The 14,653-nt window shown below is 43.1% G+C and overlaps 1 protein-coding gene across 2 annotated transcripts in view; it reads right to left on the bottom strand.

The window, feature by feature from the left end:
• Window positions 1-61: 61 nt before the first annotated feature.
• LOC110509728 (breakpoint cluster region protein) overlaps window positions 62-14,653 on the bottom strand; it is a 125,919-nt gene continuing 111,327 nt past the window's right edge. Inside the window, exons 20-24 of one of the 2 annotated variants that reach the window (XM_090227019.1) lie at window positions 8,220-8,359; window positions 7,440-7,574; window positions 7,219-7,324; window positions 6,868-7,030; window positions 62-6,792 (exon numbers count right to left, since the gene is read on the bottom strand). In XM_090227019.1, coding sequence (XP_090083145.1) covers window positions 6,703-6,792; window positions 6,868-7,030; window positions 7,219-7,324; window positions 7,440-7,574; window positions 8,220-8,359 — 634 coding nt within the window. In that variant the 3' untranslated portion in view covers window positions 62-6,702. The remainder of the gene's footprint in view (window positions 6,793-6,867; window positions 7,031-7,218; window positions 7,325-7,439; window positions 7,575-8,219; window positions 8,360-14,653) is intronic. The other variant, XR_016493334.1, reaches the window with a different exon arrangement.

Here is a 14,653-nt window from a genome sequence, read left to right as displayed (position 1 = left end):
TCTTTCAAATCTAGTAATATGGATCAACAGTTAGGCCTTGAAGACACAAGGCATTGACACATTTTTTACATAGATACTGGAGATTTTATTTAACTTTTTTTTTTGTACAAACAGAGGCTGCAAATGCCTTCCAAACATGTATTTTCCTCAGAATACAGTATCCCTTTTACAGCTCCAAAACAAAACATGTATGTTCACCAGAAGAAAATAAATCTAATTTGAAAAAGAGACAAAGGTCAAATGTTTCAGTGGATGACCAGCAAGTCCCATTTTAGCCTCATACAGTTAACTAGAAAACATGGAATAAATCTAACATATTCCCAAGAAGAAAGAGTAATACATGAATTATGATAAACTATTGCCAGGCTCATGTCACCTTACAAGTACTGAAATAATACTCATTCCACATACAGTATGCATACACTGAAATGCTAAAGTCATACATAGAGTAATATATTCCATATTTTTAGACTTTAAAATCCATTCCACATATTTAGAATAACAATGTATCTTATGCTGCCATATATTACTTTTTCATGAAAGAAGGGAAGCGACTAGCCCTATAAAGGAAATTATATGTATCACACTGACAATCAATAACCAAGTTCTCTTTCAGTTGAAGCCCAATTGTTCAACTGTTTCATCCTAAATGTTATTGGCCACACTTTGATGAACACCACAATAAATAAACCTAAGAACCCAATGTAAGCACCGTCTCTAGCATGACGCAGTACGTATTGTACAACCATAAGACGAGGTTAGAGCGATAACTAACCCATATAAACTCAAAGAACCTTCATCTTTCCATGCAAAGGTTTTGTACACACAGAAAATGTCCTAATGCATCACAGTGGGCAGTCTGGAGTAAAAACAAAAGTAACTGAAAGTGCAAGCCCATCCAAAGTAGGTTATGTTCTGGATTAGTGACATGTTGATACATACATACAAACATACATACAGTAGCAACAGATAGGACAACAGGTGGTTACAGACTGTTTGGCTGTTATTGGTAAAACAAACAAAGGACATATTACAAATGAACGATACACAGCATAGCATAGAGCCTTGAGCGATATGATCTAGATATGAGTCATATAACTGACAGTGATTTTTGAAAGTGTCCTCCGACAAGTATAGATAGCACTTAGTTACTACTAATGTAATTTCCTTCAGATGAGGGTATTCAACTCTGTAAATACAGTAGACTTCATTTTACACAGAACTGGAACAGAAAAGCTGAAAATTAGATATTTTGTTATTGTAGACAGAGCTAAGGCAGAGTGAGGGTTATTGACTAAGCATTTGTCCATTGTCAGCATCGTATTTATTCCAAAAATGAATTGGACTCAGTTTGGTATCATAATATTCAGACGAGATCTCCAACACAGGCTAGTACCATGAATGGAGATACCAAACTCTACGGTCATGTATTGGTCTCAAAATATGTGCCAGAATGACATATTGGTTTTCTCAAAAGGCAAGGGAGACTAAAGCACCCAGTAAGTCTCCTAACAGCAATTCCAATGACATATTGAAACCAACGGCATACATCCTGAATAAAAGCTATAGCGTGGAGGCACAATGGAGCAGAACAGTGCACATTAAGCACTAATTATGGAGATGAAAGCGATCCAAATGACTGGTCAATGCACTGCCTTTCTCTCTCATAGCTAATGGCTTGCTTCATGTACAGTTACATGTGTGTGGGATATGTGAGGATACATTAGGCCAAAAATGTGTTGTTAAAAATGATGACTATGGCTATTAACCGGAACTGAGTTAGTTGATATATGGTTAGGTCAGGATTTGAAACATGTCGTAATTTCCTTTTTTATACAGTAAATCATTGTCCCATTAATTCATTCACTCACACATTTGTGGGCATGAATGCTTGCATACACACCCACACACTCACAAATGCCAGATTTTACACTACCTACTGTACTGACTACAGTCAAAACTGCCAGAAATGTCTCCGGCTAACTTCAAAATGCCGGAGTCCTTCATGAAATCTCAGTAGCGTAGAGAGTAGTACAGTCTCCGAGTTAGTAAACTAAACATGTTTCTTGTTAACAATTTGTCAGCCAGCATGAAACATTATAACCTATTTTAAGCTTCTTTATCAGAACCAAAGCACATCCCAACATGACAACAACAAGTACAGTGAGCTTTTTGTTGTTGTTTTGGCTCTGTAATTCAGCACTTTGGATATGAAATGATACAATGACTATGAAGTTAAAGTGCAGGCTGTCAGCTTTAATTTGAGGGTATTTTCATCCCTATCGGCTGAACCGTTTAGTAATTACAGGACATTTTGTGCCCGATAGAAATGAATGGTAAATCATGTATTGTGTCATTTTGGAGTCACTTTTATTGTAAATAAGAATAGAATATGTTTCTAAACACTTCTACATTCATGTGGATGCCGTTAATTCAGGATGATCTGTAATCATGGTAGCATCCACATTAATGTAGAAGTGTTTAGAAACATTCTATTCTTATTTACAATAACAATGACTCCAAAATGACACAATACATTATTTACCATTCATTTCTATTGGTCACAAAATAATCTGAAACACAACCAAAACAAACAGCAAATGCATCCAACACATGTTTTGAGTCACAAGCTTGATGTAATCCAATGAATATGGGACTAAATATATACTTAACTTTTGACTACTTGAATACACATAAGTGAATTTGTCCCAATATTTTTGTCCCCTAAAATGGGTGGACTATATACAAAGAGTGCAGTCATTTCTATACGGTTCACCTGATATGGATAAACATACCCTCAAATCAAAGCTGGCCGTCTGCACTTTAACCTCATAGTCATTGTATCATTTCAAACCTAAAATACTGGAGTACAGAGCCATAACAACAACAAATGTGTCGCTGTCCCAATACTTTTGGAACTCACTATAGATGACAACACAGTGAAGAAAATAAATGTAATTAAACATGCCTGCATGTTAAATCAAGGTACTGAAATTAAAAACCCTACTAATATAATCTTCTCTTTTTTTTTCTGAACAAAATATTCTAAGAGCATTTTCTTTTCCAGGTTCCTTTTGTGGGTTACTATCAGGCAGACAATGGGGGAGGGGTGTAGGGGACGGTTTAAGACAGCTGTCCAAACACCCACCAAAATATTGGTGAAAATAGGATAAACAAGTATTCTTTCATAAAAGCAACAGAATGGTTCACTTTAGACAAAAATGTAGAGCGCCTGCAAATCAAAACAACCAATTTGAAATAGGCAAATTACCTTCATTTACATGATAATTACTTTTACAAGACCACAGAGACAGTTGACAAGAGGAAACACGTTATTGTATGTACTGTATACTACTAAATGTATCGTTTTGTTTACTACTTCAGTAACACAGCAAGATTTCAGGGCCGGTGGTGGTGGACTAGGACAATCACCGGGAAGGTTACCCAACAGATGAAGAGAGGTTGTGACATTTCCACAGCAGCATTCAAAATCATAGAGGGAGTGTTACCTTCATGATGGATAAATGGCTAACAAAAGGCTGGACAAAATTGCAGTTATTCCCACAACAAGGCTACATCCTGGTTACGTAGGCAGGATATGATCTGCCATCCCCCCAGGACTCAAGGCTGAAACCTACCCCACTTTCTTCATCAAATCGGAACAAAGAGATGTTGTATCTGGCCCCCACCCCCAAAAATAAATTATGCTCATATCAATGATTATTACACTGTTAAAATAAGTAACATACAAAAATTACAGCTTTACGATTATGTAAATCATTGATCTGTAAATACAATTGTGTTAAAAAAAGAAAGAAAGCCAAACAACAGATTATTTTTGCTAGATCTCCTATGACATCTCCGGACCAAAGATATGAACGCAGACAAAATCCCATGTTAGAAAATATATTGCTTCCCGGATATTTAAAATAAGGACTACTTGAGACACAAACAACACAACTAGATAGAATTGCTTTATGGTCCAAACTGTTGGCAGTCCTTTTATAATCTATAGAAAGATCACCCGTTTCTGTCAACTGTTTCTTTTCTTGCAGTCTCTCTGTGTTTGTCCAAGGCTTGTTTACCTTGTACAGTGGGGCAAAAAAGTATTTAGTCAGCCACCAATTGTGCAAGTTCTCCCACTTAAAAAGATGAGAGGCCTGTAATTTTCATCATCGGTACACTTCAACTATGACAGACAAAATGAGAAAAAAAATCCAGAAAATCACATTGTAGGATTTTTTATGAATTTATTTGCAAATTATGGTGGAAAATAAGTATTTGGTCACCTACAAACAAGCAAGATTTATGGCTCTCACAGACCTGTAACTTCTTCTTTAAGAGGCTCCTCTGTCCTCCACTCGTTACCTGTATTAATGGCACCTGTTTGAACTTGTTATCCGTATAAAAGACAACTGTCCACAACCTCAAACAGTCACACTCCAAACTCCACTATGGCCAAGACCAAAGAGCTGTCAAGGACACCAGGAACAAAATTGTAGACCTGCACCAGACTGGGAAGACTGAATCTGCAATAGGTAAGTAGCTTGGTTTGAAGAAATCAACTGTGGGAGCAATTATTAGGAAATGGAAGACATACAAGACCACTGATAATCTCCCTCGATCTGGGGCTCCACGCAAGATCTCACCCCGTGGGGTCAAAATGATCACAAAAACGGTGAGAAAAAATCCCAGAACCACACAGGGGGACATAGTGAATGACCTGCAGAGCTGGGACCAAAGTAACAAAGCCTACCAACAGTAACACACTACGCCGCCAGGGACTCAAATCCTGCAGTGCCAGACGTGTCCCCCTGCTTAAGCCAGTACATTTCCAGGCCCATTTGAAGTTTGCTAGAGAGCATTTGGATGATCCAGAAGAAGATTGGGAGAATGTCATATGGTCAGATGAAACCAAAATATAACTTTTTGGTAAAAACTCAACTGGTTGTGTTTGGAGGACAAAGAATGCTGAGTTGCATCCAAAGAACACCATACCTACTGTGAAGCATGGGGGTGGAAACATCATGCTTTGGGGCTGTTTTTCTGCAAAGGGACCAGGACGACTGATCCGTGTAAAGGAAAGAATGAATGGGGCCATGTATTGTGAGATTTTGAGTGAAAACCTCCTTCCATCAGCAAGGGCATTGAAGATGAAACGTGGCTGGGTCATTCAGCATGACAATAATCCCAAACACACCGCCCGGGCAACGAAGGAGTGGCTTCTTAAGAAGCATTTCAAGGTCCTGGAGTGGCCTTGCCAGTCTTCAGATCTCAACCCCATAGAAAATCTTTGGAGGGAGTTGAAAGTCCGTGTTGCCCAGCAGCAGCCCCAAAACATCACTGCTCTAGAGGAGATCTGCATGGAGGAATGGGCCTAAATACCAGCAACAGTGTGTGAAAACCTTGTGAAGACTTACAGAAAACATTTGACCTCTGTCATTGCCAACAAAGGGTATATAACAAAGTATTGAGATTAATTATTGACCAAATACCAAAAGTTTTTTTCCACCATCATTTGCAAATAAATTCATTAAAATCATACAATGTGATTTTCTGGGTTTTTTTCTTCTCATTTTGTCTGTCATAGTTGAAGTGTAGCTATGATGAAAATGACAGGCCTCTCATCTTTTTAAGTGGGAGAACTTGCACAATTGGGTGGCTGACTAAATACTCTTTTTGCTCCACTGTATACACTTTTTTGTGTGTGTGTGTGTGTGTGTGTTTGTGTGTGTGTGTGTGTGAGTTTTGGATTCCTGGGACAACTGCGTGGTGATCCTGGCAGCTCTGGATGTTCCTATCAGAACCTCTTCAGAGGACCCAGATGGTTCCTTTTCAACCTAACCTTATTAAGCATTGTGGCCCCAGTGTATCACGTGTAAAACATACAGATTGAATCTCTCCAGCGGTGGATTAAGAAATAACTCAAACATTTGAGATGGCTAAACAAAACGCAGCGCAGGCTCTTGCCTTCATAATTGTCCAAAAAACAAAATATACTGTGTATGTGATGTCCATCACAATCTGGCTATTTCTGAAGAGGCATACAGTACAAAACGAAAACAATAAAAGCATTGCATTTCTGCTCTGCCTGTATAAGTCTTCAAACTAAATCGAGAAGAACTGAGAATGACCTTCCACAACAATAACTTAAAGTGGAGAAGCCCAAAAGTGTGATGAGAAATCACAGAATCTGTCATAAGTTACACAATAGCTGTTTCTCTGCTTACCAAGCAGGAGCCGATACCAAAAAAACTCAAATCTAACCTGGGACACTCTTTTCCCCTACATGCATATCAGTATCAAATTTAAGTGTTTAATTTGTGGTTACAGCGGGCATGTCCAATAGTGGCATTCATTCCAGACACCGTACACAAGCTGTGGAGCTTTGACATGAAAGCGAAAAGACAGAGCGAGGAGGAGAGGAGAATATGTTGCGTCAGAGAGGCACAGAGAGTCACACTGGCTATTGGGTGTGATGTAATAATGCATTATCATCATCAGATGTGTGGTACTGGTGTCAACCTCTTGTTCTCGAAGGGGGTGGTGGCGCCCTCTGCAGGATACGTCCAGAATCAACGCAAAGAAATCTCCTGCTGCAGTCCAGTCCAGCTAGGACCATTCTCACTCTCAGTGGCCTTCCCAAATGGACATACTGTACTGTAGACTTGGGTTTGAGTCTCTATCTCCCTGTGGAACCCTCTACACTTCGGTGGAGAAGAGGATGCTCTGACGCTTACTGTCCGGCGTGGGGATGGTCTCCAGCTGGAGGAAGTACAGCAACACCTGGACCTGGGGGGACAGACGGACAGTGAGAGGGACGATAATACCAAAGAAGGGGGAGGGGGAGAGAGAGAGACAGACTACCTGTGACATGACCTCCAGGGACCAGCTGTCTCCCATGCTGATAGGCTGCGTGGGGTTGGTGGGGATCATGCTGTCCTTCTCTGCAGGACGCAGCAGGGTGGGGCCAAACACCGTGGCCAGGTTGTGGAGGGACATCTTGTTGATGCTCTCCTTGTCAGCCACCCTGGGGAGCGGGCAGGGACCGAGGGTGAATGGTGGGTCGTGGTAACACGTGAAAGGACATAACAATCCCTCTGTTACTCAAACACATAAGGAGTTGAGCATCTGCTTGCTTGCTTGGGATCGGCTTGTCTCTAAATGCCTGCGTTTGTCTAAGTGTAGCTCGATGTCTGTGTGTCTGTCTGTGTGTACCTCTTCAAGTGATCCAGCAGGAAAAGGAACGTGACCAGGTTGGGTTCTGGCAGCGACAACAGTAGATTCAGCATGCAGCTCTCTTTGGCAACGCTGTCAGACAGGGCTGCAGAAAGAGAGACCAACATTCACACATTAAGTGCTGAGTTATACCACGATATGAGAATGAATATGATAATGGTAGATGTGGCTGTTGGCCCGGTCAAAGCCATGTGACTAACCAATGCCTCCTGCGAAGTTGGGGTACAGGTCATCGGTGAAGAGGGGTTCTGGCAGCTCTCTGAAGTACAGCTTCAGAGTCCCGGCGATGGCGTTCACATCCATCTCACTCATCATCACAGACACGTCTTTGTTGTCTGTGGGGAAGATGGGCAGAGCTCAGGAAGACAGGCAGAAAGTGTAACCATGGCAACAGCGGAGCAGGGAGACGGATAGCCGCGGTCATTTCTGCCATTCACTAAAATCACACTGCGCCTCAGTTCGTTGGCAGATAGGCCGAGGACACAACATGCTCCCCAAAGCAAGCTGTATATGTCGTAATCAGAGAAATCACCACACACACACGTACTCACACAAATGCACAGGCGCACAAGCTCACCCACACATAGGAATTAGTAAGTCTAAATGAAGAAAGAAAACTGGTTAAGCACAAACTCTTTTTCACAAACTTTTTTTGTTGCAAAACCAGAAAATGTACCCATGATTCCCAAAAACGGAGCGGCATAATCAGAAGTTCACCTAAGGGGAGACAGCAGGGTAGGACACATGGATTTTATAGTAGTCAGTCCAACAGACTTGAATTTACATGGGAGTGCACAGAGAGGCTAGTCTGATGGAACCAGACGGACCGCTGCATTCATTGTTCTATCTCGCTTCATGTATCAAGGTTGGTTCCACCAAGCTACAAAACGTCCACAGAGAATGCTATACTGTAGCCTATTCTCACATCCAGGGCTCCACTGAGAGGGAGTGTCAGGGGAAAGTAAGGTGTTGGTACTCACTGGTGTCGAAGGCAGCCTTCAGGGCCTGGATGTCTGTAGCCACCCCTGAGACCCGGTAGATGCCCACTTCCTCCATCCCCCTCCGCTCAATCTCCTCCAGACACTGTCTGACGATGTAGGGCACCTTGGAGTGCTCCCGTCTGGCATGGGGAAACACACAATTAAGGAATGGCATACCAGAGGGAATGAGGATACACACACAATGACACAATTGTTTTTCTGTTGGATGCATAGGTTGCACACAAATTGCATCTTTAACTGTGTTAGTATCCAAAAATGTGTGTGCAATTATTAAAACAACATACAGTACCAGTAACAAGTTGACATCTACTCATTCAAGGGTTTTTATGTATTTAGACTATTTTCTACATTGTAGAATAATAGTGAAGACATCAAAACGATGAAATAACACATATGGAAACATGTAGTAACCAAAAAAAGTGTTAAACAATTGAGATTCTTCAAAGTAGCCACGTTTGCCTTGATGACAGCTTTGCACACTCTTCGCATTCTCTCAACCAGCTTCATGAGGTAGTCACCTGGAATACATTTCAATGAATAGGTGTGCCTTGTTAAAAGTTAATGTATTTGAGCCAATCAGTTGTGTTGTGACAAGGTAGGGGTGGTATACAGAATATAGCCCTATTTGGTAAAAGACCAAGTCCATATTATGGCAAAAACAGCTCAAATAAGCAAAGAGAAATTAGAGTCCATCATTACTTTAAGGCATGAAGGTCAGTTAATACGGAACATTTCAAGAACTTTGAAAGTTTCTTCAAGTGCAGTCGCAAAAACCATCAAGGGCTATGATGAAACTGGCTCTCATGAGGACCGCCACAGGAATGGAAGACCCAGAGTTACCTCTGCTGCAGAGGATAAGTTCATTAGAGTTACAAGCCTCGGAAATAGGCAATTAACTGCACCTCAGATTGCAGCCCAAAGAAATGCTTCACAGAGTTCAAGTAACAGACACATCTGAACATCAACTGTTCAAATCAAATCAAATTTTATTTGTCACATACACATGGTTAGCAGATGTTAATGCGAGTGTAGCGAAATGCTTGTGCTTTTAGTTCCGACAATGCAGTAATAACAAGTAATCTAACTAACAATTCCAAAACTACTGTCTTGTACACAGTGTAAGGGGATAAAGAATATGTACATAAGGATATATGAATGAGTGATGGTACAGAGCAGCATAGGCAAGATACAGTAGATGGTATCGAGTACAGTATATACATAAGAGATGAGTATGTAAACAAAGTGGCATAGTTAAAGTGGCTAGTGATACATGTATTACATAAGGATACAGTCGATGATATAGAGTACAGTATATACGTATGCATATGAGATGAATAATGTAGGGTAAGTAACATTATATAAGGTAGCATTGTTTAAAGTGGCTAGTGATATATTTACATCATTTCCCATCAATTCCCATTATTAAAGTGGCTGGAGTTGAGTCAGTGTCAGTGTGTTGGCAGCAGCCACTCAATGTTAGTGGTGGCTGTTTAACAGTCTGATGGCCTTGAGATAGAAGCTGTTTTTCAGTCTCTCGGTCCCAGCTTTGATGCACCTGTACTGACCTCGCCTTCTGGATGATAGCGGGGTGAACAGGCAGTGGCTCGGGTGGTTGATGTCCTTGATGATCTTTATGGCCTTCCTGTGACATCGGGTGGTGTAGGTGTCCTGGAGGGCAGGTAGTTTGCCCCCGGTGATGCGTTGTGCAGACCTCACTACCCTCTGGAGAGCCTTACGGTTGAGGGCGGAGCAGTTGCCGTACCAGGCGGTGATACAGCCCGCCAGGATGCTCTCGATTGTGCATCTGTAGAAGTTTGTGAGTGCTTTTGGTGACAAGCCGAATTTCTTCAGCCTCCTGAGGTTGAAGAGGCGCTGCTGCGCCTTCTTCACAATGCTGTCTGTGTGAGTGGACCAATTCAGTTTGTCTGTGATGTGTATGCCGAGGAACTTAAAACTTGCTACCCTCTCCACTACTGTTCCATCGATGTGGATAGGGGGGTGTTCCCTCTGCTGTTTCCTGAAGTCCACAATCATCTCCTTAGTTTTGTTGATGTTGAGTGTGAGGTTATTTTCCTGACACCACACGCCGAGGGCCCTCACCTCCTCCCTGTAGGCCATCTCGTCGTTGTTGGTAATCAAGCCTACCACTGTTGTGTCGTCCGCAAACTTAATGATTGAGTTGGAGGCGTGCGTGGCCACGCACTCGTGGGTGAACAGGGAGTACAGGAGAGGGCTCAGAACGCACCCTTGTGGGGCCCCAGTGTTGAGGATCAGCGGGGAGGAGATGTTGTTGCCTACCCTCACCACCTGGGGGCGGCCCGTCAGGAAGTCCAGTACCCAGTTGCACAGGGCGGGGTTGAGACCCAGGGTCTCGAGCTTGATGACGAGCTTGGAGGGTACTATGGTGTTGAATGCCGAGCTGTAGTCGATGAACAGCATTCTCACATAGGTATTCCTCTTGTCCAGATGGGTTAGGGCAGTGTGCAGTGTGGTTGAGATTGCATCGTCTGTGGACCTATTTGGGCGGTAAGCAAATTGGAGTGGGTCTAGGGTGTCAGGTAGGGTGGAGGTGATATGGTCCTTGACTAGTCTCTCAAAGCACTTCATGATGACGGAAGTGAGTGCTACGGTAGTCATTTAGCTCAGTTACCTTAGCTTTCTTGGGAACAGGAACAATGGTGGCCCTCTTGAAGCATGTGGGAACAGCAGACTGGTATAGGGATTGATTGAATATGTCCGTAAACACACCGGCCAGCTGGTCTGCGCATGCTCTGAGGGCGCGGCTGGGGATGCCGTCTGGGCCTGCAGCCTTGCGAGGGTTAACACGTTTAAATGTCTTACTCACCTCGGCTGCAGTGAAGGAGAGACCGCATGTTTTCGTTGCAGGCCGTGTCAGTGGCACTGTATTGTCCTCAAAGCGGGCAAAAAAGTTATTTAGTCTGCCTGGGAGCAGGACATCCTGGTCCGTGACTGGGCTGGATTTCTTCCTGTAGTCCGTGATTGACTGTAGACCCTGCCACATGCCTCTTGTGTCTGAGCCGTTGAATTGAGATTCTACTTTGTCTCTGTACTGACGCTTAGCTTGTTTGATAGCCTTGCGGAGGGAATAGCTGCACTGTTTGTATTCGGTCATGTTACCAGACACCTTGCCTTGATTAAAAGCAGTGGTTTGCGCTTTCAGTTTCACGCGAATGCTGCCATCAATACACGGTTTCAGGTTAGGGAATGTTTTAATCGTTGCTATGGGAACGACATCTTCAACGCACGTTCTAATGAACTCGCACACCGAATCAGCGTATTCGTCAATGTTGTTGTCTGACGCAATACGAAACATGTCCCAGTCCACGTGATGGAAGCAGTCTTGGAGTGTGGAGTCAGCTTGGTCGGACCAGCGTTGGACAGACCTCAGCGTGGGAGCCTCTTGTTTTAGTTTCTGTCTGTAGGCAGGGATCAACAAAATGGAGTCGTGGTCAGCTTTTCCGAAAGGGGGGCGGGGCAGGGCCTTATATGCGTCGCGGAAGTTAGAGTAACAATGATCCAAGGTCTTTCCACCCCTGGTTGCGCAATCAATATGCTGATAAAATTTAGGGAGTCTTGTTTTCAGATTAGCCTTGTTAAAATCCCCAGCTACAATGAATGCAGCCTCCGGATAAATAGTTTCCAGTTTGCAAAGAGTCAAATAAAGTTCATTCAGAGCCATCGATGTGTCTGCTTGGGGGGGGATATATACGGCTGTGATTATAATCGAAGAGAATTCTCTTGGTAGATAATGCGGTCTACATTTGATTGTGAGGAATTCTAAATCAGGTGAACAGAAGGATTTGAGTTCCTGTATGTTTCTTTCATCACACCATGTCACGTTAGCCATAAGGCATACGCCCCCGCCCCTCTTCTTACCAGAAAGATGTTTGTTTCTGTCTGCGCGATGCGTGGAGAAACCCGTTGGCTGCACCGCCTCGGATAGCGTCTCTCCAGTGAGCCACGTTTCCGTGAAGCAAAGAACGTTACAGTCTCTGATGTCCCTCTGGAATGCTACCCTTGCTCGGATTTCATCAACCTTGTTGTCAAGAGACTGGACATTGGCAAGAAGAATGCTAGGGAGTGGTGCACTGTGTGCCCGTCTCCGGAGTCTGACCAGAAGACCGCCTCGTTTCCCTCTTTTTCAGAGTCGTTTTTTTGGGTCGCTGCATGGGATCCGCTCCGTTGTCCTGTTTGTAAGGCAGAACACAGGATCCGCGTCGCGAAAAACATATTCTTGGTCGTACTGATGGTGAGTTGACGCTGATCTTATATTCAGTAGTTCTTCTCGACTGTATGTAATGAAACCTAAGATGACCTGGGGTACTAATGTAAGAAATAACACGTAAAAAAACAAAAAACTGCATAGTTTCCTAGGAACGCGAAGCGAGGCGGCCATCTCTGTCGGCGCCGGAAGAGGTTCAGAGGAGACTGTGTGAATCAGGCCTTCATGGTCGATTTGCCGCAAAGAAACCACTACTAAAGGACACCAATAATAAGAAGAGACTTGTTTGGACATTACACCGGCGGAAATCTGTCCTTTGGTCTGATGAGTCCAAATGAGAGATTTTTGGTTCCAACCGCTGCGTCTTTGTGAGACGTTGAGTAGGTGAACGGATGCTCTCCGCATGTGTGGTTCCCACTGTGAAGCATGGAGGAGGAGATGTGATGGTGTGGGGGTGCTTTGCCAGTGACACTGTCTGTGATTTATTTAGAATTCAAGGCACACTTAACCAGCATGGCTACCACAGCATTCTGCAGCGATACGCCATCCCATCTGGTTTGTCTTTCAACAGGACAATGACCCAACATACCTCCAGGCTGTGTAAGGGCTATCAAGAAGGAGAGTGATGGAGTGCTGAATCAGATGACCTGGCCTCCACAATCACCTGACCTCAACCAAATTGAGAGGGTTTAGGATGAGTTGTACCGCAAAGTGAAGGAAAAGCAGTCAACAAGTGCTCAGCATATGTGGGAACTCCTTCAAGACTGTTGGAAAAGCAATCCAGGTGAAGCTGGTTGAGAGAATGCCAAGAGTGTGCAAAGCTGTCATCAAGGCAAAGAAAGGGTGGCTACTCTGAAGAATCTAAAATCGAAACTATATTTTATTTGTTTAACACTTTTTTGGTTACTACATGATTCCATATGTGTTATTTCATAGTTTTGATGTCTTCACTATTATTCTACAATGTAGAAAATAGTACAAATAAAGAAAAACTCTTGAATGAGTAGGTGTGTCCAAACTTTTGACTGGTACTGTATATTCCCACTGACAATAACGTGTGAACTGTACTGTACTGCTGGCTCTCACTGCATTGTTGTAGGCTGTGAACCCAAAATATAAACACATCGGCTGTGTACTTTATCATGTTCATTAATTATTATGGATACAAAATGCACAATTACCACTGTGTGTTTTGTTGTGGCTTCATGTACTACAAATGAGCAGGTTGAGCTGGCAGGCAGCCTTGTGTGACTATGTAGTTGTTCTTAGGTCCAGTAGTGATGGTGGTGGTTCTCTGTTGGTGTTATTGGGGGCCTGTTGTCTCTACAGCCTTAATTGGTTCTGCTGTTAAACCTTATTAGTCCGCTCGTTACCAGCAATCCAATTAGCGTCACTCACCAACATTGGTCACAAGCCTGGACTCAACCAGAGACGGAAGCGAGATATCCCACTCCCTAATTGTTTCTGTTTCAATGGAAGTCAATGAACTAAGTAGACCAGACCCAGCTGCTATGGCATTGGTGTCTATGGGAGAGCCACTCCCTTAAGTAGACAGGAACTGGCCATTTTTTTAAATGGTAAACAGCCTGAGTAAACTATCTTTCTTTATCCACAATCTTTGCCTCAACTGCCCTTTACTGTTTAACTACATATTGCACTCTATCTGAACGTCCCTTCACCCCTTCTTTCATGGTCCCTATTTACCCCTCCCCCTCTCCCTCTCTTTATTCTCTGTTGACAACCTCAGAGCAGTGTCCACAAGGACAAATGCAAGTAGGAAAATCGTTTTTTTCCATCTATGGGAGACTGTGTGAGTTGACATCTTGTCAATAACATTTACCTTCCCTAAAATCACAGTCTCTCTCCTTTGACCAGGTCAACAGTAGTACACTGTATAAGGAGGAGGTGCCATTTGGGACACAGACAGAGACCACTCTAATCAGTGGCTTGACAGAAGCTTTGCCAGCTGTACACCAGAAACAATGTTTGTGTTCTCTTAGTAGACTAAAGGAGAAGGGGAACGGGTCTTGTAGCCCAGGGCTTGTACCTGGGGGAGTGAATAGTGACACGGAAATGTAGTTTGGATTATCTGGGATGAGAGGTTTACAATCTCCTTTCAGAGAGATTCTCTGGTTCTCTTAGATTAGGCTGTGACATTCACTTGGGTCAC

Source organism: Oncorhynchus mykiss, chromosome 29 (genome assembly GCF_057628025.1).
Source record: "Oncorhynchus mykiss isolate SJ-2025 chromosome 29, ASM5762802v1, whole genome shotgun sequence".
Taxonomy (NCBI): Eukaryota; Metazoa; Chordata; class Actinopteri; order Salmoniformes; family Salmonidae; genus Oncorhynchus; species Oncorhynchus mykiss.
This window is presented reverse-complemented; position numbering and strand designations above follow the sequence as displayed.